At 47.6% G+C, this 24,620-nt stretch overlaps 1 protein-coding gene across 2 annotated transcripts in view; it reads left to right on the top strand.

Annotated features, from left to right (window-relative positions):
• NBEAL1 (neurobeachin like 1) overlaps window positions 1-24,620 on the top strand; it is a 978,461-nt gene that overhangs the window by 625,686 nt on the left and 328,155 nt on the right. For both annotated transcript variants that reach the window (XM_085648956.1, XM_085648955.1), the window contains 2 exons: window positions 944-1,097; window positions 3,127-3,255. In XM_085648956.1, coding sequence (XP_085505082.1) covers window positions 944-1,097; window positions 3,127-3,255 — 283 coding nt within the window. The remainder of the gene's footprint in view (window positions 1-943; window positions 1,098-3,126; window positions 3,256-24,620) is intronic.

Raw genomic sequence — 24,620 nt, 5'->3', positions numbered from 1 at the left:
GCGCCTGTGTTCCCACATTGCAAGCATCCCCCATGGGTCTCCTGTGTCACTACCTTGGGTGGTTCCTTGGGGTCCCAGCGATTCTATGTGCTCTAGGCACGGTGTCTAGTTAAGTCATGGTTCTTATACCACTTACTTAGCATATGGTTTGGTCCCCCCCTGGGGCCCATTGTATATAGTGCTATTTATTGCTATTTTTGAACTGTATTATTGTGTATCTTGGACTCTAATCTCATAAAGAGATTAGTAGTGAGTGTTTAGAGAAAAAATACACATTTTATATATACCTTGTGTGGTTCTACTTTCTTTTAGTGATTCAAGTGGTTATAATCTGGTAAACCAAGCTGCTTTACACTCCTTCAAGGCTTAGCCTGAAGGCTGCTCTCCATAGCTACCACTAGGATAGCTTTCAATAAAGGTTGTCTTAAACCTATTCACCAATAAGGGTTGTTTGGACTGGTACAAGGTGCCCACTATAACTAGTGGACAGCATATACAAGGCCAACTTCTCACATAACACCCCTCCCTAGTGAGTGTATTTGATTTTAGTATGTATGTCTCAGCAGTGTACAGAAATAGAGGCTACTGCCCACAAATGTTAAAGACTCTAAGTGCAGCTTTGAAGCAGGCACCTAAATCATGTCAGAGGATGCTAACACCCCAAGGGATCAGCTATCACACAAAGCATTCTAAGTCCTCCGCTAACTGACTTATATCACACACCTGCTTCATTGTTTCATTGATGATTCTTTCTGATAATTCAGAAAACATTGAAGTGAAATTATATCTTTGTGTTCTCTGGTACATCACGTGTCAGAGCTGTACCCATTACATCTGAGATAAAAATGTATAAGGAAATGAATGTGATAATGAACAATAAATGTTAAAACTTGGATTGTTGACTTCCTGACCCCAATCCCCTTTTGTTTTGTTATACTCATAGTTTGTTAGAAAAGATGACGGAACTGGCTGTGGCAGAATACAGAGAGGTTAAAACTCTGCCAGTGCATGCTGACAGTGCTATCCGACTCCTTCACATCATACAAGACTTTTTACAAGCAGAAGGGATGGTCAATCCCAAACTTTGGACTGAGAAGGTAAGAGACAGATTTTGTAAATCTATATCACACAGAGACTTGATTAATTGGTGCCCATTTGAGCTCCTTTTTATCACTCAGAATACCAAGGCCCTGACGACAAGTTGAGCAAAGTAGGGTTTACCTGGTGTGGTAAACACCTCCAATCCTCAATTTGCAAGGCGAAAATTAGGCAGAACTTGTAGTAATAGAATTAATGTTTACTGCACAGAATGACACATATTTTGCCTGTTTCAGTTTCTTTAACCTTGAACCCTTTCTCAGGTTTTTCCTGCAGAAATCTGTTGGGGAAAATTTAGGAGCTGTGTATGGTAATTCTTATATGTAGGAAATACCCTCCCCAGGGTAAATATCACATATCCTATTTACTGCATAACTCGAAATTCCATCCCTATGCAAACATGAGTTTGCGCAGGGCTTGAAATGTCCCACTTCACCCATAGTCAGTGCCAACAAGTACTTAAAATGCTTTATGGCTAATGTTTTACTTTAGATTTTCACTTTAGAAAACTAGAGTTACTTTATTCTTTATATATGTCCATGAAAGTGGAAAGCCATCAGACCCAGATGCCTCAGCGTTATAGTCACTGAAATCAAGTACGGAGGCTGAAATCAACCATTTTGGCCAGGCAGTGGGATATCCAGCAATGGAAGGGCATAACCCAGCTTAATTGTCATCCACTTGTGCGAAGTTATGGTCTGCACCCTGGCAAAAGGTGCCCGATCCTGCCATCGATAGGATGGCTGTGTCTCGCTGTGGACATGTCAAAAAGGTTTGGGGGTGCAGTAGCCAAAGGGGCGGAGGGCTGGACTGCACATTGTCCCTGTTGTCCACGTGATCTTTGGGAACCCAAGCCACAAAATGGTTGGGGTGGCTGATGAGCCAGTAAATCCCTTACCTGCGCCACGGAGATGAGGAATGTACAAAATAAAAGAAAGCTAGCCTTATATTAGTTTATCTATTTGTTGTTCCTTCTTAGCTTGATGCTGATAGGTGGATAATTTGCCATCATGAGAATTGAAATACAGTGTCTGCGTACCTGGATACCATAGCTTTACTCAGCCTGGACCTACAATTTGTAGCAGATTGATTCTGAGGAGAGTGCCAGAGCACTTGGACAGATTTCCTCCCAGTCAGATAAATCCTTTCCCAAAATAGCCCAATGTGCTGTTTATATCATTTCACATAGATGCATGAGAAAGATGTTCTCGTGACCATGATGTTTGGTATGAACGTAGTGCGTGAAAATAGAATACTTTTTTAACAGGCCTATTAGTTTGCTCTTACCATAAAATATAGTGATTGGTATTATAACTCCTTTAAGTCAAAGGGCCCTTTCAAACGGTAAATTGATGACATTCAAAATGGTAAATTGATTACTTTTAAAAATATCACAATATATATCAAGTACGATGCTGTAATCAAGTGTTATAAAAAGAGGGGAGAGCTAAAGAATTTCTGAATTGTAACAGAAAGACAGCTGAAGAAGTTACTTCTGTATTTGTAATATTGTTGACAATCCATTTCCAAAAAGCACATAGGAATCAAATAAATTGCTTTGACATATAGGTGGTTTGTGATAAACTCATCCATGTCCTCCAAAACCGTGTTTCTCTAGGAATTATTTACAATTATTTTCATAACGTAATTAGTCTAGATGAATTGTTTGCCAACGTTTGTAACGTGAATGTGAAGTATTTCCATTCCAAGACTAGTTTTTGCACCACAGTATTTTAATGAATAGTTTCGGTGGAGGAACTCTTCTGACTCCATCTGTATAAAAATGGTGTCATTAAACCTTCTCTCATTCTTAATGATTTTACAGTCTATTTGAATGTGGGGAACAGCCTTCACTGAGAAATACCTGTTTAGTTTGTAGCTACGTTTTGTGTGTAAATTACATACTGTGCTCTTTTCTTATGTTCATGAACGTTCAGATAGTATCTAATTGTTTAACTTGAAGTCTCTGAGAAATATGCACCTTCAATTCATTTTGTTCATTTTATATAACCTTTTCCTTTCCAACAGCTTTTAGAAGAGGTTGTGACTCTCATGGACAGCCTCTCAGTGTGGTACTCTACTGGTCCAGAGTGGACAAAACTCTCCCAGATTGAAATCCGTCTACTCCTTGGATTCATTGGACAGGATAACCTACAGGTTTGGTTCATTTTCAATTTTATTTATATCATTTATGTCCCTGGAAATCCCAGTCTCACACTGGTTGCTGATATTCCTCCGCTCAGTTCTCCTTATATTCAAAGTTGAATTTTCTGATGGATACTTCTAACCATAGTGTAATCACCTTTAGAATATTACTCAAGCCACCAGAGTTGATCCAGAGGTTTTCAGCGTACTGCTCCCGCGTGGTGCAAGGTGGCTCTGTTAGCCTCTTTCTGCCCAGAAGTGACGGAGTAGAGTAGCATGTAAGCATCACCCCTGCACATCGACGTCGGTTCCTTTCTTTCTGTGCCTTTGAACGGGAATCTGGGGCTCTTCTTCCTTTTTTGTTGCTTTGACGAGTTTTTCAAACTATTCCAGTGTGCCAGGAAACGATGCCCACCAGTGAAACTAAAGGGTTCAATCCATGCTGTAACTATGGTAAACACATATTGGTGACAGACAGGGTGTAGCTCTAGTGCTTGGGGTGGGACTCCGAGTCAGTTCTTAACTGTGAAGCAAACCTGTACATCGCTAAACCTCAAAAGAAGCCATGCAAGGCTAACACCACAACAGGGCCTCTTCGCGGTCGAGATCATCTGGTATTCCAAGCTGAAGAGGAAACACGAGAAAGCAAAGCAAAATCAACTCCCATTCTGCTACTCTCTGTCTAAAGAGTAGTTGCAAGGTCATCAAGGCGCCACGTGAGCTTGCTCCCGATCTCTGATTAAGGAGCCCACTGCACAGGTGACCCTGATGAGCTCAGAGTTCCCTGGGTCATTGCTGATGCCACAGCAGGGTAAGGCCATGCTGTGCATTTTAGCACTTTACAGCTCTCTTTGTCCAACCTTTGGGCCCCAATGATCCGCAGGGCCGTCCTGTCAGGTTATTGCCAGCTTCTCCATCTTTGGTGCCACCTAAACCACTGGAACCTGGCTGTAGCCCTACACCGGTGTCTACTTCCATTCCAGCTCCAAGATCTAAGCCAATCCCTTCTTCATCAATGCCAATCCTGATGTCTCCAGTGATGGCTCTGCTAATTCCAGTGTCTGATCCCAAGCTGAATCCATCTCAGTCTTGATGGGGACACACTCTTACTGTACTCTAGCACTTCTGATTCCTGTACCTTTTGATCCAGACAAAATACTCCCTCTACCACGGAGGCATCTTTAGTTACTGTATCAGCTTTCGAATCTTGACTCTGACCAGAGCTTTCCGCCATTTCAAGTTGGCAATTGTCATTATGGGAGTAGAATAGTTCCCCTTTTTGCGTGGTCACCCCATTTGTTTGCTAGATTTTATTGTTGGGTTTTGGACTCTGGACATTGAAGTCCAATGCATGTCTTCTGATCCCTAAAACATGTCAAATTGGCAATATCTCTGATGGGCAGACTTAACTTACCTGTAAGTCTCTGTTACATGGTATCCTGTGTACCCAGAGCTTGTAAGTTAAATGTCACAAGTGTACCATAGCTCTTTTGTGCCACCACTAAAGTGACAACGCAAAACGTGGCTGCAGGAATGACATCAGTAACCTGGCTGAGCAGGTTTCTGCAAATTCGGCCTGTCAAAATAACCACTTTTGACAGGCCTAAACCTTTCTTTTAAATATTAATAAGTGACCCCCTAAGTAGGCCATAAACACCCATAAGTAAGGGTGCATGATGTTTAATAGGCAGACATGTGAAAGTTTAACGTCAAACGTCCTAAAACCCGCAATACCCTAAAAGTTATTCTCATAGTAGAAGGGTTAGGTATTCCAAGAAAAGCATTGGGATACTTTATTAAAATTAATAAAGTTATGTACTCGTACATAGTAAATTCTTGAACATTTAAAAATAATTATTACAAACCCAACTCATTGGTAAAGTTGGATTTGTATCAAATATTTTACAAAATGTCCCTCTAAAATGTTACATCTAGAACTCCATTTGCTTGAGCTTCCAGCTCGCACCCAGGTGTTGAATAACACCTTGATTAGGTGAGAAGTGGTTCCCAGATTTGAGACATAGGGCTCAGGTGTGGGGAGTTCTTCTAATAAAGTGACCATCTGGGCAAAGCCCAGGAGGTTAATTATCTAAGGGGCCTGCCATCTTACAGTCAGATTTAGTTCACACCTAGGCCTGCATTCTCTGTTGTCCTTTTAGCCTTCTCGGTTATCCTTGTAGCCAGCTAGGCATCAATCCCACTGGGAGAAGAGATGTGCCCCCAGTACTGGTTTCGAGTGACCACAGTGGAAGGTTTGCTCATTTCCCTGGCCACACCTATAGGGTAGGCACAAGAGCTCTGCACAGTGGCAGAAATGTTCTGCCATCTTGGTTTTAGGTAGAGAAGGACACTGTGGGAATGCTTACAGTAGGACACACAGAAACTGCTGTAAAAAAAAGTGGGTAGGGTTTCCCCTGAGAGCTTGTCCCTGTTTGTCAGGGAGGGGCCAGGAGTCACCTCCACCCACAGGCTAGTGGCAGTTATAAATGTGAGACCCCTGAGCACCCTCTTCAGATTACTACTGGACCTGTAGAAAACAGAAGATGGACTGCACTGACTGTTTTGACCTGTGTGGAGACTTGAGAGGCTGATCCTGCTCCCACTTATACCCAGGGTAAAGAAGTGGACTCCAATTTGAGATGACGACATAAAATCGGCTGTAAGGCCAATTTCTTGATAGAGCCCAGCTGACCAGTTTTATCTACCCCTGCCCTGGACCATGCTGGTGGCTTCTGTTGAAGTGAATCCTGACCCCTAAGTGCTGGTCCCGAGGTCCTGAAACCCTGGAATGGTGTTGGAGAGTACTACTCCTGCCAAAACAGCAAAGTCTGGAACTTAAAAACCTTTATTCAACTTTCTGCCTGGAGAACAATCGGCGACCGGGTTCGCCGTCAAAGCCACATCTGTCCACATGGAATTACAGGTCAGCCTCAGCTTGCTGGTTAGGCTCGCTGTAGGAAATCAGATTTCCAGAAAAGTTTCCAAGTCCGAACTTTGGAGTGCTTTACCGGGAACGACGCCGAGCAGCATTCAATCGACTTCGAGGCCTTCCAGAGCACTGACTTTGGATTTTGCGCTTGGAACTATCCTGCCTTCATTGACAACCACTCCGGGACTCCGCACTTCAGCAATCCACCCTATGCGAGGCCTGCTTCTGATCCAGCTTGCAGTTTGACTTGTCAACAACAGCTTTTTACTCCATGAAAGTTTGTAAATCTGAAGGTAAATTTTGACTGGGGCCAACCTGATCCATATAGCAGACCCGTATTCCTTTGGGTCAGCCTCAAAACGTACTCTTGTTCTGATGTAGCAGACCAGTTGCTTGCAGTTGGCACTTTCCACGTTTGGTGCGTTTTTTTTTTATTGATTCATATATCTGGTTCCGCCTTATTGGATTTTTTTTTTTGTGTCATTTTGTCTATTAAAATATTCTCTATTTTTATTAATTTGAGTTGCATTTTATTGTTGCATTTTTATCTTTTCATTGTTTTAGTACTTCTAAATGCAGTACACATTTTCTCAAGTCTGTCTGCTCTGTGACCTAGCTACCAGGGGTTGAGCTCGGGTTTACATTATTAAAATTTTTACTGGATCCAACAAGAATAGTGCCATTATTACTTGTTGTGAACTAACATCCTCCTCAATTAATAATCCACTTTCTCACAATGTTATGATTTAGCCCAACAATATTATGATCGTTTATATGGACCTAGAAGAGCCTAGTGGGATTGATACTGCCCCAGACACAGACTTGTTTTCCCTCTTTGGGCCCTCAATGAAAAACAATGCTTCCTTTGCTGTAGTTAGCAAAGCGATGCCAAAGGGGATGATGGGCGGAGCATTTGAGCAAATCAAACACTCACCCCCAGTCAACTGATCTGGGTTTAATCCATCATCATTCTTTAGCTCACTCCACCACCCCAGTTCAGACATGGCCATATGCAAAAAAGTCTGACCCTGTGCCTCATGGGAACAGTCCAGCCCGAACTGCCAAGCCATGTTTTTCCCGGACCGGAAACAAGCATCCTGGGACCGGTTTCGGGTTCATAACCCTCATCAGCCAGGTTATCTTGAATCCAGTGGCAAAGTGAGCAAGGGACCCACGTCTGGGCATCCCCTGCCAACTTAGGGCAAACAAAGCGATACCAAAGGGGATGATGGACAGAGCGTTTGAGCAAATCAAACACTCACCCCCAGTCAACTGATCTGGGTTTAATCCATCATCAGACGTGCTGCTGAGGTTCTGGACGTACAGCTTCCTTCTGATGAGGTTAAAGCAAATGTGCTTACTGAAGTTCTTCAGTCTTGGCCATTTGTTTCAGAACCCTTGCTACCATTCAATGTAGACCTAACTGCCTCCCGTATGGGCACTTGGGCTGAACCTTTCTCTTGCCCACCAGTGAACAGGCGAGCGTCCAGACACCACAGACCAGCGCCTGGTGACCCTGATTGTCTTCTGCAGCATCCTACTCCTGAGAGTTTGGTGGTCCAGGCTTTCACCAGCAAGCTGATTCCTAATTTGTTCCTAACAAAAAGGATTGAACCATTGTGGAAATGTTTGTTCTCTTTGGCCAATGTCAGTTGCCAACTCTGGTTCTATTTGGCTCAAACCATTCAGGATGTAGCCAGATATGTAATTTTCACTGGCCTGGATGCTACCAATTGTTTGGGGCGAGCAGTCAGCACTAGTGTAGTACTTCTCTGCCATACGTGGATGCAGAGGTGTTTCTGGGGATGTGCTGGTTTCCTTTATGGATATGTGTTTGATGGTTCCCGCTTTTTTTGGCAAAATCGCCGATTCAGTCCTACAGCGATTCAAAGAAAGCTGGGTCGCTGCCCGCTGTTTGGCCCTTTCAACCCCTACCAGAAAGATTCCTCATCAGTATCAACTCATCTATGGCTGGCCCAGAGGTTTGGCATGCAGGCATTACGAGGTCCTCCACCAACAATTCAGTCACTTCAGCCCTTTTGTGACCAGGGATCAGGCAGACCGCGTGCGGGGCACCAGGATCACCGGTCTTCCCAGTCCCCCTCACCTGCGGCATCTGCCTCCAAGCCACTTTAGTTTGCCCTTAGAAGCGCACAGCCACTCTGTGGCAGGCAGGATTCAACATTTTCTCCTCGGGAGACACTCCATCACATCTGAAATATAAGTCCTCCAGATGTTCCAGCATGGCTTTGCCCTTAAGTTTCTTTCTCATCCATCACAGCTTATGTCCACATTAGGGCAGCTTTCAGAGGAGCATCGTTCCATTTTATGCAAGAGGGGCAAGCTCAACTTTCTAAAGGGGCCATTGCAATGGTTCTGGCCTTGGAAATAGGGATTGGTTGTTACACCTGCTATTTCCTTGTGCAGAAGGATTGGGGGATTCGTTCTGTATGAGATCTTTGCCCTCTGAATGCCTTAGTGTGGAAGAACAAATTCTGAACGCTCACACTGGCTGAGTTGTGCCTAAGCTGGATCTGGGCTACTGGATGTTAGTCTTGGACCTGCAGAACATGTGCTTTCATGGGCCCATCCTGCACCCCCAGAGATGTTTCCTGTGGTTCAAGCTCAGCCAGGACCTTTTTCAGTTTTCTTTGCTCCTCTTGGCCTTACTGGAGCCACTCATGTGTTCTCAAAAGTGATGGCGGTGGTCACCACATACCTTCAAAGTTTCGAAATACTAGTTTTCCTCTACCTCAACAACTAGCTGTTGAAGGTGGGCTTGTCACAGTCAGTCTTAGACCACCTCTAGAAGACTATGAACCTCTTGACATCATAGGGGTCCTCAATCATCAAGCCGAAGTCACACCTGACTCCTTCGCAAAGACTTTCTTTTACTGGAGCTGTCTTGGACAAGGTGCAGTTCAGGCCTCAAGCCCTTTCCTGTGCCGCAACTAGTCAAGGACATTTGGGCGATGATCCTGATGTTTTAGCCTTTGTTCTGGATCTTGGCTCTGAGGCTTCTTTGCATCCTGCCTGTCTGCTTCACTAGTTAACATATGCCAGCCTCGCAGTGCGATCTGAAATCTCAGTTGGCCCGGCACCAAGGAAACCTGTAAGATGTCATCAATGTTTGGGAGGCGATGCTCGGTCGCAAGTTGACCAATAGCAGACTCTTCTCTCTTCCTAACCTAGAACCCAGTGTTGACGGATGTGTCACCGCTGGCTTGGGGAGGTCGTTTTGGGGAGGTGGCGATTAGAGGACTCTGGTGTCCATCGGAAACCAACTCCACATTAGTGTTTTGGTGTTGCTGGCCATTCACGTGGAGTTGAAGGCCCTTCTATCCATCAAGGAAAGACTGGTGCACATTCTCAGGAACAACACTGCAACAAGCAGGACTGAGTGGGATCCTGTGTCCTGTGTCAAGAGGCCCTTCACCTCTAAAGCAAGCAAGAGTTGGATGGAATGCTTGAATTTAATGTCAGCCACTGTCAATCACTCTGGCCACATTCAGGTGCATAATTTTTCACCCACAATGCCACTCTAGACAAAGGCCTACCTTATGTAAATTTAGTACTGACCCTCCTCCTCATGTGAACAGTCAGTTTAAACATCCATGCAAGACCCCTTCCAGAAGCCCAGACTGGTTTCACCTTTGTTGGGGCTTGTCAGTAAGGTGTAGTTGAGTCTGGTGACACAGTGAGCACGAGACCCACTTCTGGGTGTTGCTGTTGCGCATGGGGCATCAGCTGCAACAAACAAATAGGTGATGGATGGAATACTTTGAATTAATGTCATCCGCTGCCAGTCACTTGGGCCGCATTCTGTTTCATCATTTCCCACCCACTATGCCACTCTAGACATAGGCCCACCTTATGCAAACCAGAACTGACCCTGGTCCTCAAAGGAACAGTCCATCCCAGCTGGAGTGTCAGGACATCTCCCCGATCGACAACTACTTGGTTGTATCTTTAAACGCAAGGTCAGACGGCAATTCCTGGTGGATCACGAATGGCGATTGCACGCAATTTCTCCTAATGGGGGATTTTAATTATTATGCGGAAGATCTCGGTTATGAGTAGGTGAGCCAGTTCATCACCGATTTGGCCACTCCCGGCCTTCTTTGAAGAGTGAGCAGCCCACTTATGCCCCAGGGCACACATTAGATTTGGTTTTTACAAATGTATTGCCTCTGGTATGTGAACAGCCTCAACCTTTACTCTGAACTGATCATTCTTTTATCAGCTTTAAGATTCCTATCATCACAGTAACACTGGTTACACCTAAAGTAGATAAAATTGTAGATAGACCCTGTCGTAAAAATTGCGCTGGAGTCCTTCGAAAAAGTTTTCAATTATTCTGCCTCCGTAGGCATCTTAGACGACGATCTAGCACTTTCAGATTATCATACTGCGCTATACAGGGCTTTTGACAACGTCATCTCGTTCCAGAGAAACCGCAACTCCACTCCCGAAGCTTTTGCCCCATGGTATAGGGCGGCTCTTAGAACGGAGAAATTGTGTTGCAAAAAGTTGGAAAGACAGTAGCGGTGTTAAAAAAAATATCCGCGATAGGAAGCTGTATAGAACGGCACTCACTTGTTACCACCGTAATATAAAGATAGTGCGGAAAGTGTACATCTCAGAGCAAATCGCGCAATCCAAAAAACTCATCCAAAAAATTATTTAAAGTTTTAAATGAGTTTGTTAACCCTCAAGCATGCTCTCCAGTCATCCTGACTTCTCAGTCGCTCTGCGATTCATTGGCCAGTGTAACGCCCTGAACGTCTCAGGATCGTTTAACAGACACGATAATGAGAACGCAACCACTTGTGAAGGTTTAGTTATTTTAATGAAGGCAAAAATAATACAAGGAATAAACAAAGGTTATAGTCACTGGAATCCTCCAGGCTAAGTACGTTACCAGCCCACAGCACGGATGGTCCTAACCGTCCTCTGCATATACGCCGATCCCGGCGTATGCCAACAGAGGGCAGAAATGAAATGGCCGACAATGCCAATCGGTAGGCTGCGAGGGGCACGAAGAGTGTTGGGGAGAATCGAGGAGTCAGGGAAACACCCAGCCGGGGTCTCTACCTGAAGGGAGCAGCCGCTCAACCTCTTCCTCAGACTGCACCGGGACGCGGAGTCACCTCCTGGTGATGCGTCACCGATACCCCAATCACAAGCAAAGAAGACTGAACCGAGAGCAGCCGCTCGATCGATCCTGTGGACTTCCGAGTCTGTAACGCGGCAAACACCTCCTGGTGTGCGTTACAGCTGGCAGTCCCTGTATCTCTGGTCGGGCTGGGAGTTACGACTCCAACCAGCAAAAGCGCCACTGCGCTTTGACTCAGCCGAGTCAAAAAGCGAAGCTCAATGGTTATCCGGTAGAGCTTCTGGGTCCTTCACAGGTGACGATGGGGCAAGACACGGCCCAGGGAGTAACGACTCGACCTACCTCCGTTCTTGCCTTACTGGAGCACCACTCCGGAACACTGCTCTTCACTAAGCAGGTACGTCGGTGTGAACACAATATCCGACAGCGTTGTACCTCCCGGTTCCTCCCTTTATAGGGCGTGTTTTCCTTGAGTTATGTAACAGCTCTCCTGTTTACATAAGGGCGTGTTTTCCTTGAGTTATGTAACAGCTCTGCTGTTTACATAAGGGCGTGTTTTCCTTGAGTTATGTAACAGCTCTCCTGTTTACATAAGGGCGTGTTTTCCTTGAGTTATGTAACAGCTCTCCTGTTTACATAACCTCTCAACCGCTAAGCATCCTGGGAGATGTAGTCCGTTTTCGCTGGTTACCGTTTTCCTCCCCTTGCATGACAGGAATTCTTGACAGTACATCCTCCCTCCCAGCGGCTCCTCACGGGTCCAGTGCTGGCAGGAAAACGCTGATGGAACAAGGAGACCAAGCGCGGAGCATGAACCTCTTCAGCCGGTTCCCATGACTGCTCCTCCGGGCCATAGCCTTTCACGCAACCAGGTACCACAGCTTCCCCCTGCGCCATTTGGACGCCCGTATGCCCGACACTTCATACTCCACCTCCGACTCCACGCATACCGGCCTAGGTGTCCCAGACGGCTTGGAGGGTGCTGGTTTGAGCAATGATACATGAAAGACAGGGTGTATCCGCAATGACTGGGGCAAGCACACCTTCACGTTCACGGGACCCATACACTTGGTAATTCGATAGGGGCCCATGTACTTGGGATGGAACACACTGTTCTTTCGAAACCTCATGTTTCTTGTGGATATCCAGACGTAGTCTCCAGTGCGGTACAGTGGCCCGGGCCTTCTCTTCCTGTCTGCCGCAGCCTTGTATCTTCTCTTGGCCTCTATTAGGACAGCCCTTGAGCGCATCAACGTGTCTTTTATGTGTGCCACCCTGTCCGCTGTGGCGGGAATCCTGTCCTCTCTGAACGGATGTAGAAATGGCAAGAACCTGGGATGTTGGCCATAGTTGCTATAGAACGGAGATGACTGTGTGGAGCTGTGAGTGGCGTTGTTATAGGCTATCTCTGCAACCCATAGCAAGTCGACCCATTCTTCCCTGCCCTGGTCCACAAAACATCGCAGATACTGTTTGAGCGTTTGGTTCAGGCGCTCGGTTTGGCTGTCCGTTTGAGGGTGGTAGCTGGTGGACAGGGCGGTCTTAACATGCAGCGCAGTGCACCAAGTCTTCCAGAATTGCGCAGTAAACTGCGACCCCCGGTCCGACACGATCACCCCAGGTAATCCATGCAGTCGTACCACATTCTTTAGTAGTAGTGACGCCAATTCCCCGGCCGTAGGGACTCTCTTGCAGGGGATGAAGTGCCCCATTTTCGTCAAGTAATCCACCACCACCAGTATTGCCGTCATCCCCTGGTCTACCGGTAGGCCCACCACGAAGTCCAGTGATATGCTATCCCATGGTCTATCCGGGGTCGGAAGTGGATGTAAGAGCCCTTGGGTTCGGCCATGGTCGGCCTTCATGGTAGCACACGTAGGACACTCCTGTCCCCACCTCCTGACATCCACTCTCATGGTTGGCCACCAGAAATGCCGTCCCATGCTAGCCACCGTTTTTTCAAAGCCCAAATGACCTGCGCATGGAGAGTCATGGCACCAGATGAATGCTTGTTTCCTTAGCCTAGGCGTGGGTATCAATAGGCACCTGCCCTTCAGGGGTATCCCGTCCTTCAGCTGCCATTCTCTGTGACTGAGGAGCCACCTCCGCCATGCGAATGACCTGATCCCTCTCTTTATTCCCCTCAGGAAAGTATCCGGTTGGATAACCCCCAATACCATCCTCGGGGAAATGATGGAATGCTCGGTCGCAGGCAATGGTTCCTTAACTGCAGATTGACGGGACAGGGCGTCCGCCTTCCGGTTTTCCGTCCCCGGCCGATATGTGATGCGGAAGTTGAACCCCGCAAAGAAGATCATCCACCGCAGCTGTCTGGGAGAAAGGTGTCTTGTGGCCGTCATGAACTGTAGGTTCCGATGGTCCGTGTACACCGATACCACATGTCTTGCCCCCATCAACCAATGCCTCCATTCGGTGAAGGCGTCCTTGATTGCGAGAAGCTCCTTCTCCGCAATATGGTAGTTGCGTTCGGCGTCGTTGAGTTTGCGGGACATGTACGCAACGGGATGAAGCACCCCTGTGTCGTGGTTGCGTTGGGACAAGACAGCCCCCAGCGCCACATCCGATGCGTCCGCTTCCACCACGTAGGGGAGATCCGGATCGGGGTGAGCCAACACCGGCGCCTTACCAAAGGCGCTTTTCAGGGCCTCAAAGGCTTTGTTCGCTTCAGGGGACCAGACAAACTCCTTGGACTTCCTCAGTAGCTGTGTGATTGGGGCCACCAATCCTGAAAATCCATCTATAAACCGCCTGTAAAAGTTGGCGAAGCCAATGAAACTTTGGACGTCCTTCACGCTTTGGGGCACCGGCCATTCTTTCACCGCCTTGATCTTTCGTTCTGCCATCTCCTGTCCCTCTGGACTCAGCATCACTCCGAGGAATTCCACGGATGTGACGTGGAGGTCACACTTGCTGAGTTTACAAAACAGCATGTTTTCCCTCAGCTTTTGGAGCACAGCTTTGACGTGGTGTACGTGCTCCTCCACACTGGACGAATAGATGAGGATGTCGTCGATATATACGACCACGTAGATATCCAACTCCTCTCTGAATACCTCATTCAAAAAGTACTGAAAGGCTGCCGGGGCGTTGCACAGACCGAACGGCATGACGAGGTACTCAAAAAGGCCGAACCTGGTTTTAAAGGCGGTCTTCCACTCGTCTCCGTCCCTCATGCGCACCAGATGGTATGCCCCTTTCAAATCCAACTTGGTGTAGATACGAGCTTTCTTGACCTGTTCCAGAAGTACACTGATGAGAGGCAAGGGGTACCGATTCTTTACGGTTATTGCATTCAATGCCCTAAAGTCCACACAGGCTCTCAGCTCCCCATTAGCCTTCGGGATGAAGAAGAGTGGCGAGGCGGCCGGAGACTTGGACGGGCGGATGAATCCTAGCTTGAGGAGTTTATCCAGGTACCCCCGGAGATGCACGTTTTCAGGCTCTGTCAGGGCATACAGCCTGCCGCTGGGAACGCTGGCCCCTGGCACCAGGTCGATCTGGCAGTCAAACTGTCTATGTGGTGGTAGCACTTCCGCCTTCACCTCATCAAATACATCCTCAAAACTGTGATAAGCCTGGGGGAGAGCCACATCTTTTTCTGCCGCTGTAGCCACCGTCTGACTCCCGCTCTCATCTGCGTCAAGGGATTCCGTTCTTATTCCACAATGCAGGATGCAATACGGTGACGTCAGTTCGATGCGATGTGTTGGCCAATCCACAGAGGGGTTGTGTTTCTGTAGCCACGGCAATCCCAATATGACGCCATATTGGGGCGCTCGGATGATGTTAAAATCGATTTGTTCCAAATGGTTCCTCCCACATCTCATCGGAAGGACCCCCGTGTGCTGCCCGATGGGCCCCGTCACCAATCGCCTTCCGTCTACAGCATAGACGTCTTCGGGTACAGCTTTGGGAAGAAGCACTAGCCCTAGCCTGCATGCCTCGTTGTGGTCCATAAACATGCCAGTGGCCCCTGAATCCACCATGGCCACAACGGGTATCCACTGGTCATGCACTCCCACGTGCACCGTGAGAAACAGGTGTCGTTGTCCCTTAGTGACCGAGTTGGAAAGTGAAGGGATGGATGAGTGACTCCGAGATACCCCTTCTTTGGTCTGGGAGTCCTCTAGTTTTCCGCCGGTACGTCCACCACGGCTGTTACCGACCGGTTGGCCCGATAACGTGACGTCTTCGGTTTGGCAGGGCATTCACGTACGTAGTGGCCTTTTTTGCCACAATATAGGCACAATCCTTGTTTACGGCGTGACTCTTTCTCCGTGGCTGTGAGGCTCGCTCGTATTGCGCCGATGTCCATGGGTTATCCCTTGGATGCGGTGGAAGTTTCAGGACTTCCCACTGTCACATAGGATGGAAGGGAGTTTCCTTTTCTCCCATGATCCCCCTTTCTTTCACTTAGCCTATGTTCCAGCCGTAATACCAGGTTGATAAGGCCCTCACATGTCTTGGGTTGTGGGTCAATATGAGCCACGGCGTCCTTGAGCTCATCGCACAGCCCGTGATGGAAGAGCGCCGTCTGTTTAGCAACAGGCCACTTGGTTTCCGTAACCAGCCTTCGGAACGCGTTGAGATACTGCACCAGGTCGTTGGATCCCTGTCTCAACTCAAGCATTTCACGGTCCGCCGTGTACGAGTCAGCCCTTCTGTCGAAGACTTTCAGGAATTCCTCGCGAAAAGCACCCCAATCACATAAGATGGGGTCGTCCCTGCTCACCAGAGGTACGGCCCATTGTGCCGCGTTTCCAGCCAAATAGGATATAAGGAAAGCCACACGAGCCTGACTCGTGGGGAACGCCCTTGGTTTGCACGATAAATGTAGCGCCACTTGTGTGAGGAATACCTGCACTGTGTTAGGATCCCCACTGTACCTCTCTGGTGTTGCCAAGGGGACGGCTACCGGCATTTCCACGACTACCGCAGGGGTCTGGTTCGTGAGGGAGGTGCTGGGCGTGAGCGGGTCCAATTGGATAGCATCCAGTCTGGCTTTTACATCGGCTGTTTCTTGCCTGGAGGCAGCCAATTCAATTTGCACGGTCGCTAAAGCAGCCAGCACATCATCAAGTGTTGCCATGTCTGTTATCGACCGGGAGACAGTTAGTGTTATTAAGGTCGGATATTTTGTAACGCCCTGAACGTCTCAGGATCGTTTAACAGACACGATAATGAGAACGCAACCACTTGTGAAGGTTTAGTTATTTTAATGAAGGCAAAAATAATACAAGGAATAAACAAAGGTTATAGTCACTGGAATCCTCCAGGCTAAGTACGTTACCAGCCCACAGCACGGATGGTCCTAACCGTCCTCTGCATATACGCCGATCCCGGCGTATGCCAACAGAGGGCAGAAATGAAATGGCCGACAATGCCAATCGGTAGGCTGCGAGGGGCACGAAGAGTGTTGGGGAGAATCGAGGAGTCAGGGAAACACCCAGCCGGGGTCTCTACCTGAAGGGAGCAGCCGCTCAACCTCTTCCTCAGACTGCACCGGGACGCGGAGTCACCTCCTGGTGATGCGTCACCGATACCCCAATCACAAGCAAAGAAGACTGAACCGAGAGCAGCCGCTCGATCGATCCTGTGGACTTCCGAGTCTGTAACGCGGCAAACACCTCCTGGTGTGCGTTACAGCTGGCAGTCCCTGTATCTCTGGTCGGGCTGGGAGTTGCGACTCCAACCAGCAAAAGCGCCACTGCGCTTTGACTCAGCCGAGTCAAAAAGCGAAGCTCAATGGTTATCCGGTAGAGCTTCCGGGTCCTTCACAGGTGACGATGGGGCAAGACACGGCCCAGGGAGTAACGACTCGACCTACCTCCGTTCTTGCCTTACTGGAGCACCACTCCGGAACACTGCTCTTCACTAAGCAGGTACGTCGGTGTGAACACAATATCCGACAGCGTTGTACCTCCCGGTTCCTCCCTTTATAGGGCGTGTTTTCCTTGAGTTATGTAACAGCTCTCCTGTTTACATAAGGGCGTGTTTTCCTTGAGTTATGTAACAGCTCTCCTGTTTACATAAGGGCGTGTTTTCCTTGAGTTATGTAACAGCTCTCCTGTTTACATAAGGGCGTGTTTTCCTTGAGTTATGTAACAGCTCTCCTGTTTACATAACCTCTCAACCGCTAAGCATCCTTGGAGATGTAGTCCGTTTTCGCTGGTTACCGTTTTCCTCCCCTCGCATGACAGGAATTCTTGACAGCCAGCCATTTCGAAGAGAAAATAAACACAATTTATCAGCATTTTCCCGGCCACCTGGAAGGGACTGGATCCGTTGTTTCTCCTGTTACGGGTTCTCCTAGCTTGGAAAAGTTCAACAAATTCTCCTTGGAAGATATCCAGAAGGTTCTTGTCACTGCTAAACCCGGCTCGCCTCTGGATATCTGTCCCCCTAATATGACAGCCGCCCTCACCAGAGCAGCTGGCCCCTGCCATACATTCTATATTAATCTCTCGGTCAATTCTGGGAGAATTCCGGCCTACTGGAAGGTGGCCCAGATTAGGCCAATCCTAAAGAAACCTAATCTGTCACCATCGAACCTCTCTAATTATCGTCCAATCTCATTGCTCCCTTTATTGGGTAAGCTCTTAGAAGGACTGATCTATTCTCAACTCAGAGTTCCTTGAGTCCAATAACATCTTAGACTACTTACAATCGGGTTTCAGACTGTTGCTTAGTACTGAGACTGCTCTGGTTGCGGTGACCGACTATATCCGAGGCTCGTTAGATGCCAATATTCCAGCTATGCTAATATTACTCGATTTGTCAGCGGCCTTTGACACGGTGTCCCATCCTAAACTATTACATAGGCTACAGGAGATTGGCATCCATGGGACAGCCCTAAACTGGCTCTGTGATTTTCTGACTAACAGAACTCAAACCATCATCCTTGGCTCTTTTAAATCGTGCATCGTACCATTAGAAAAAGGGGTTCCCCAGGGTTCTTGTCTCAGCCCTCTGCTCTTTGTCATATATGTGGCCCCTCTTGCCAAGATTGTAAGAGCTTTCGGGTTTGAGATCATTTCTTATGCTGATAACACTCAGTTAATGATCTGCTTCGAAAAATACCTTGCTAACATAAAACAATATTTTCAAGGTGGTCTGACGGCAGTTGCCACATGGATGACAGTCTTCAGCTTAACGTGGGAAAAGCAGAGATTGTATTTGGCAAGGGTCAACAAATATGGTCTGCCGACAGGTGGCCTGCTGAACTTCGAACTGCTCCCACATCCAAGTTGGTGGTTAAGAATCTGCGAGTATGTTCGGATCAACCCCTCTTAATTAACAAACAGATGATGTCTACATTTGGCTCCTGCTTTCATATTATAGGCCTGCTGAGAAGAGCTCTCCCCTTCCTCCCATTCTCAGCTCGAAAAACGGTGGTCCAGGTGCTGGTGATCAGTCGCCTCGACTACTGCAATGTGTTGCTGGCCTCAGCTAATGAGACGCTGCTATCTAAACTGCAGGTGGTGCAGAATACTGCGGTTCACCTTATTTGTAATCTGCCGGCCATGACCTCCTCGGCGCCCCTCTCTCCAACTCTTCACTGGCTCCCAGTTCGGAAGAGAATCATCTTCAAACTGTGCTGTCTTACACACAAAGCCTTAATCGTCCGTGGCTCCGTTTATTTAGCCTCCAAACTTAAACAGTACCTTCCGCCCAGACTGTTGAGATCTGGTGACAAAGCACTGTTAAGCATCCCAGGTATCCAGAAGACCTGCATAGGTGGCAATTCCTTTTCCTATCTGGCTCGGTTTGTGCTTCAGAAAACTACTGAAGACAGCTTTTTTCTGAGCTGGTCGCGATATGCTGCTTGGCTGCCTGGTTGCGCCGAGATACCCCTCAGAGTGATTTGAGCGTGCTATAAGTGGCTTTAACATTAACATTAACACACTGCGGTGGCTCACAGTATGTTTTGGCAGTGGGGAGAACCGTGGCTCGATCTGTTCTCTACCGATAAACTTAAGTGTCAAAAGTTCTGCATGTTGGAGTTCCCAAGAACACTGTCTAGGACAAGCATTCCGACTAGAAAGGAGCACGGGGTCTGGGGTCCTGTCCCGACTTCTGAAGAAGATCAGGAGCAGCTGGATCTAACTCATCCTAATGGCTTTGGATTGGGCCAGGAGAGTGTGGTACCCAGAATTTCTGAGTCTAAGCATCTGTCCTACGATTAGGTTGGCCATTCTGAAGGACCTTCTGTTGCAGCAGCAGGGCAGTGTGTTGAACTCAAACCTGCACTCAAACCTGCACAATCTATTCTTCCATGCGTGGAGATTGAGTGGCAGCAGTTGACTGCGTTCTAGTTATTGTATAAGGTTGTGGATGTCCTGGCATCCCCACCTACAATGTCCATTTACACCGAGCGCTGGGACAAGTGTGGCTGGTGTGGCATCTGTAAAACGGACCCCTTACAAGCCAAACTGTTCGATGTTTTATTGTATCCTTTGTCTTTGGCCCAGCAAGGTCTTGCAGTGGGCACCATTTGAGGTTATTTATTGCCCTTTTCATCCTTTTTGCGTTTACCAGACCAGCCATCCTTGTTTAAGTCACCTTTTTGGTTTGACACATATGTTCCCTCCCAAACCGGGCCTCTGAGATCAGTAACATGGGTCCCGTCCCCGGGAGCCGACGGCGAGTTATCAGGGCTCAGCAGGGGCAACTCAAAGGTAAGGGATCGATGAAGGAGGCCCTCTCCCAGGAGCCCGCGCCGCTCGATGGACACGGCCGATTCCACCCCCGCCAGCGCAAACCGCAACCCGCTAATCAGGAGCCTCGCTCAAGGGAGGCTGTATCTCAAGCGGGAAGCGGGACAGGAAAAGCACCAGCTGCAGCCTCGGGGTCCTCAGTCTTGGTCAGCCGGGTGAAAGAGCTCCAGCCGTGTGGAACGCGGCGGCCAGTCCATCCACCTGACCAGGAGAGGCCGGCAGCCGCCACCCTCGGATGCCTCACCGCGCCTCCACAGGCCCTCTCTGCACTCACGGCCACAGCAGTATCTATGCAAGCTGCCCAAGTCCGGCCAAAGATTCTGCTGTTTGAGGGATGACTGTGAGTGAGTAAGTCACCCATTGCTTACGGTACACTGGATGCCTTGTTTGAGGGGTGACTGTGAGGGAGTGAGTCACCCATTGTTTGCTGTAACTGGATGCTCTGCATGAGGGATGCCTGTGAGGGCGTATATCACCCTTTTTTTTGTATGCGTTTGAGAGTTCTATGTTGTGTAATTGAGTTTGTGAGTGCTTTGATGGTGCGTGTGTTATTGTTCTGTGGGTTGGTGTGCCGTGCCACTTAATTGTTGGTTTTGTGTGTTATGCCACATATCGTGCTAGTCTGACCAGCTGGTGTGGTGTGTGATGGTAACAGGAGCAGCATGTTTTTCGGTATGCGTCTGCCTGAGATGTGTGGGACATGCTATCAGCGAATCCTGAGAGTGTTGGGAAGGGAGACACCTTGCCTGATCGTGCTGGAGAGGAGAACATTTTTTCAGAGCACGTTTGAATTTTTTCAGAGCACGTCTCAATTGCTATTCACAAGACCAGCAACGAATATACTACTGATACTAACATTGTGCAGGTAAACAGAAAAGGACTTTCCTTATTGCACTTCGAAATAACTTACCTGCATCATGGGAAATTAAGTTCTAACAGTCTGGTCATGTGATCTAATGACTTTAAAACACGTACTTTGCACTTTGCATGATTAACAGCTTCCACCTGTGATCAAGGCGGCAGAGATCGCTGAAACGCGTAAGGAAATGGAAGCGCGTACGCTGTTGTGCCATGAATAAATGCCTTTCTCCAGCAGTGGACCTCTATTTGGTGTGTTATGTTATGGTTGGTGGGCGACTCCGTGCCCACTGTGAAGAGGTCACCCTGAAGGGTCGGAGGCTCCGGTACTCGGAGGGTGTTTGTGAAATATATATATATATATATATATATTGTCCTTTTTGAATGAAGCCACACAGCCAGAGGTATAAATTTTCTTCACTGGGCATATCACGAGCCACTCACGGAAGCAACACTGGCCCAGCACTACTATGACCATCAGGCAGTTCCTGCTGCCACGCCCACTGTGGCGAGCGTCACTGAATACAGGTGCTGGTAATGGACTGCGTGATTGCTATAAGAAACCAGCCCGTGATCAAGTGCTCAAGAAGCACGAAACGCGTTGGGTAAACGAAGAGTGAGGACACTGCTCTGGCTGTCAGGCTGCTACTTTCTCCAGAATAAAATCGCTGAATTTATACCTCTGGCTGTGTGGCTTCATTCAAAAAGGACAACTTGTTTGTGGATATATATATATATATATATATATATATATATATATATATATATATATATATATATATATATATATATATATTCACTGAAAAAACCATAGGTTTCACACACGTTATAGTTACGAATTAGCATTTAAAAAACCTTGCAAATTCACTTAAAAAAACCATAGGTTTCACACATGCTATAGTTAGCTGGGCATTTCACTCGTAAAAAACCAATGAAATTCCCCCGTTATAGTTAGTGCAGACAACTATAACTCACGCGACCGCAATCCTCTGCTGATGACGTCAGATATTACATCCCTGTATTTAGACACTTATTTACCCATGTCTTCTTCCATTAGTCTTTAGCTATACATATATTACAAATATTTATTTTTCATAAAGACACATATGTCATCAGTGATGTAATATCTGACGTCATCACCAGAGGATTGCGGTCGCGTGAGTTATAGTTGCCTGCACTAACTATAACGGGGGAATTTCATTGGTTTTTTACGAGTGAAATGTCCAGCTAACTATAACATGTGTGAAACCTATGGTTTTTTAAGTGAATTTGCAAGGTTTTTTAAATGCTAATTCGTAACTATAACGTGTGTGAAACCTATGGTTTTTTCAGTGAATTTGTACGGTTTTTTAAATGCTAAGTTATGTATTTATAAATTTTTTGTTTTTCACCGTGCGCGCACCGTGCGCGCGCTGTGGGCGCTCGGTGGGCTTCGCGCACCGAGCACCCACGGTTCGCAGTGCGTGCCGCGCGCGCACGGTGCGCGCACCTCGTGATTTAAAAAAAAAATAATAATAATTTTTTCTCCCTTGGGGGTCCTTCTGTGACCCCCTGACCAAGGCTAGGGGGTCAGGAACTGTCCACTCTGCCCCCTTTTCACGTTCTCCACCTTTTTTTTTCACCTCCTCAGACTGCGAGAGACAAAATGGCGGCCGACACTTCCTGGTTTCGACCGATTCGAATGTTTACCGACATCTAACAACCAATCAGAATTGCGCTCGCGCACGGCAGGGTGCGCGCACCGTGCGCGCACGGTGCGCTTGTATAGATATTGATATGCTATTAAATGCTATTTTCTCAGGAAATACTGAACAGATTTACTCCAGACCTGCAAAAGGCACTTCCTTGACCTTATGGCTACCTCTCTGCCAAATTTCACGTAATTCTGTTCAGCCGTTCGGGCTGTAGCTGCGACTAAAGGTCCTATGGAAAAATGCATGGGGAAAACGCGTTTTGGGACCCCCCCTTTTTCTCGGGCCCCGCTTGACTAATCACCCCGAGACTTTCAGGGTAGGAGCTGAACGGAGCGCCCCATTTGTTTTGAAAATTTCGCGAGGATTCGTCAACCGGCGCCAAAGTTATTCAAAATAGAATTTTGAGATTTCCTATGGAAACTAGGTTGTAACTATAACTATCTACTGGCGACCGCCAGTAGATAATATATATATCTATATCTATATCTATGTCATGAGTGATGTCACTGACCATGTCATGAGTGATATAATATGTGACGTCATCAGCAGTGCATTGCGGGCGCGCGAGTTATAGTTAGCTAAACTAACTATAGCGGGGGAATTTCAATGGTTTTGTACGAGTGAAAAGTCCAGCTAACTATAACGCCCCTGAAACCTATGGTTTTTTCAGTGAATTTCAAAGGTTTTTTAAATGCTAATTTCTAACTATGCCTACAGAGATAGGACATGTGAAGAAAGAAGAAAAAACGCACAGAAAGAAAAAAAAGAAATGCAGAAAGAAGCACCAGAAGTCCTCAAAGACGAAGAAAAGTGCAGGAAGAAGGATAACGTGCAGAAAGAACAAACAGAAGAGCAGAAAGAAGCCTTGTTGCAAAATCATCCTCAACATTTTCAGACGGATACTGGTGGTAACTGAGTCTGACTAACCAATCCTAGAGCCAGTGCTATGTTAAAAGACACTCGGAATACAGTGAAAACACCTACATACACTAGGGAACACTATGCGTTGGGGTCCCCCTGTGATTAGCATGACCTCCTCTGTAAGCCCCTAGTATATAATAGGGCAGGGGATTAAAACTACCTCTTAAAACGCGCCACAGGGCGTGTTTGCACACGTTAACTCAGGCCCTGTCCCCTCCCTTCCCCATGTGTAAACACGCCCTGTGGGCGTTTTTAGTTGGGAGATTAAGTTCATTTGAATCCTGAGGGTCCCTAGGGTCCAACTAGCCCACTAGGTACCTCCAGTAAGCGCCACAGAGCTGCGTTGCAGAGAGGTGTAAAAAGTGGCACGGCCTGGACCACCTCTCTGCAACGCAGCTCAGTGGCGCTTACTGGAAGCACCTGGTGGGCTAGTTAGCCCCCAGGGGCACTCGGGATTGAAGGGGAATTATTTCCCCAACTTAAAACGCGCCATAGGACGTGTTTGCTCACGTCACCTCAGGCCCCGTCCCCTCCCTTCCCCACTGTGTAAACACGCCCTGTGGCCGTTTTAAGTTGAGAGATTAAGTCCCCTTGAATCCTGAGGGTCCCTAGGGGCAAAATAGCCCACTAGGTACGTCCAATAAGCGCCATTGCAGAGAGCTGTAAAAAGGGGCACGGCCTGCACCACCACTCTGCAACGCAGCTCAGTGGCGCTTACTGGAAGCACCTGGTGGGCTAGTTAGCCCCCAGGGGCACTCGGGATTGAAGGGGAATTATTTCCCCAACTTAAAACGCGCCATAGGACGTGTTTGCTCACGTCACCTCAGGCCCCGTCCCCTCCCTTCCCCACTGTGTAAACACGCCCTGTGGCCGTTTTAAGTTGAGAGATTAAGTCCCCTTGAATCCTAAGGGTGCCTAGGGTCAAACTAGCCCACTAGGTACCTCCAGTAAGCGCCACAGAGCTGCGTTGCATAGAGGTGTAAAAAGGGGCATAGCCTCAGAACACCTGTCTGCAATGCAGCTCACTGGCGCATACTGGAGATACCTGTTGGGCTAGTTGGCCCTCAGGGACCCTCAGTATTGAAGGGGAATTAATTCCCCAACTTACAACTGGCCAGGGG

The sequence above is a fragment of the Triturus cristatus genome, chromosome 3_2 (genome assembly GCF_964204655.1).
Source record: "Triturus cristatus chromosome 3_2, aTriCri1.1, whole genome shotgun sequence".
In the NCBI taxonomy this organism is placed as follows: domain Eukaryota; kingdom Metazoa; phylum Chordata; class Amphibia; order Caudata; family Salamandridae; genus Triturus; species Triturus cristatus.
This window is presented reverse-complemented; position numbering and strand designations above follow the sequence as displayed.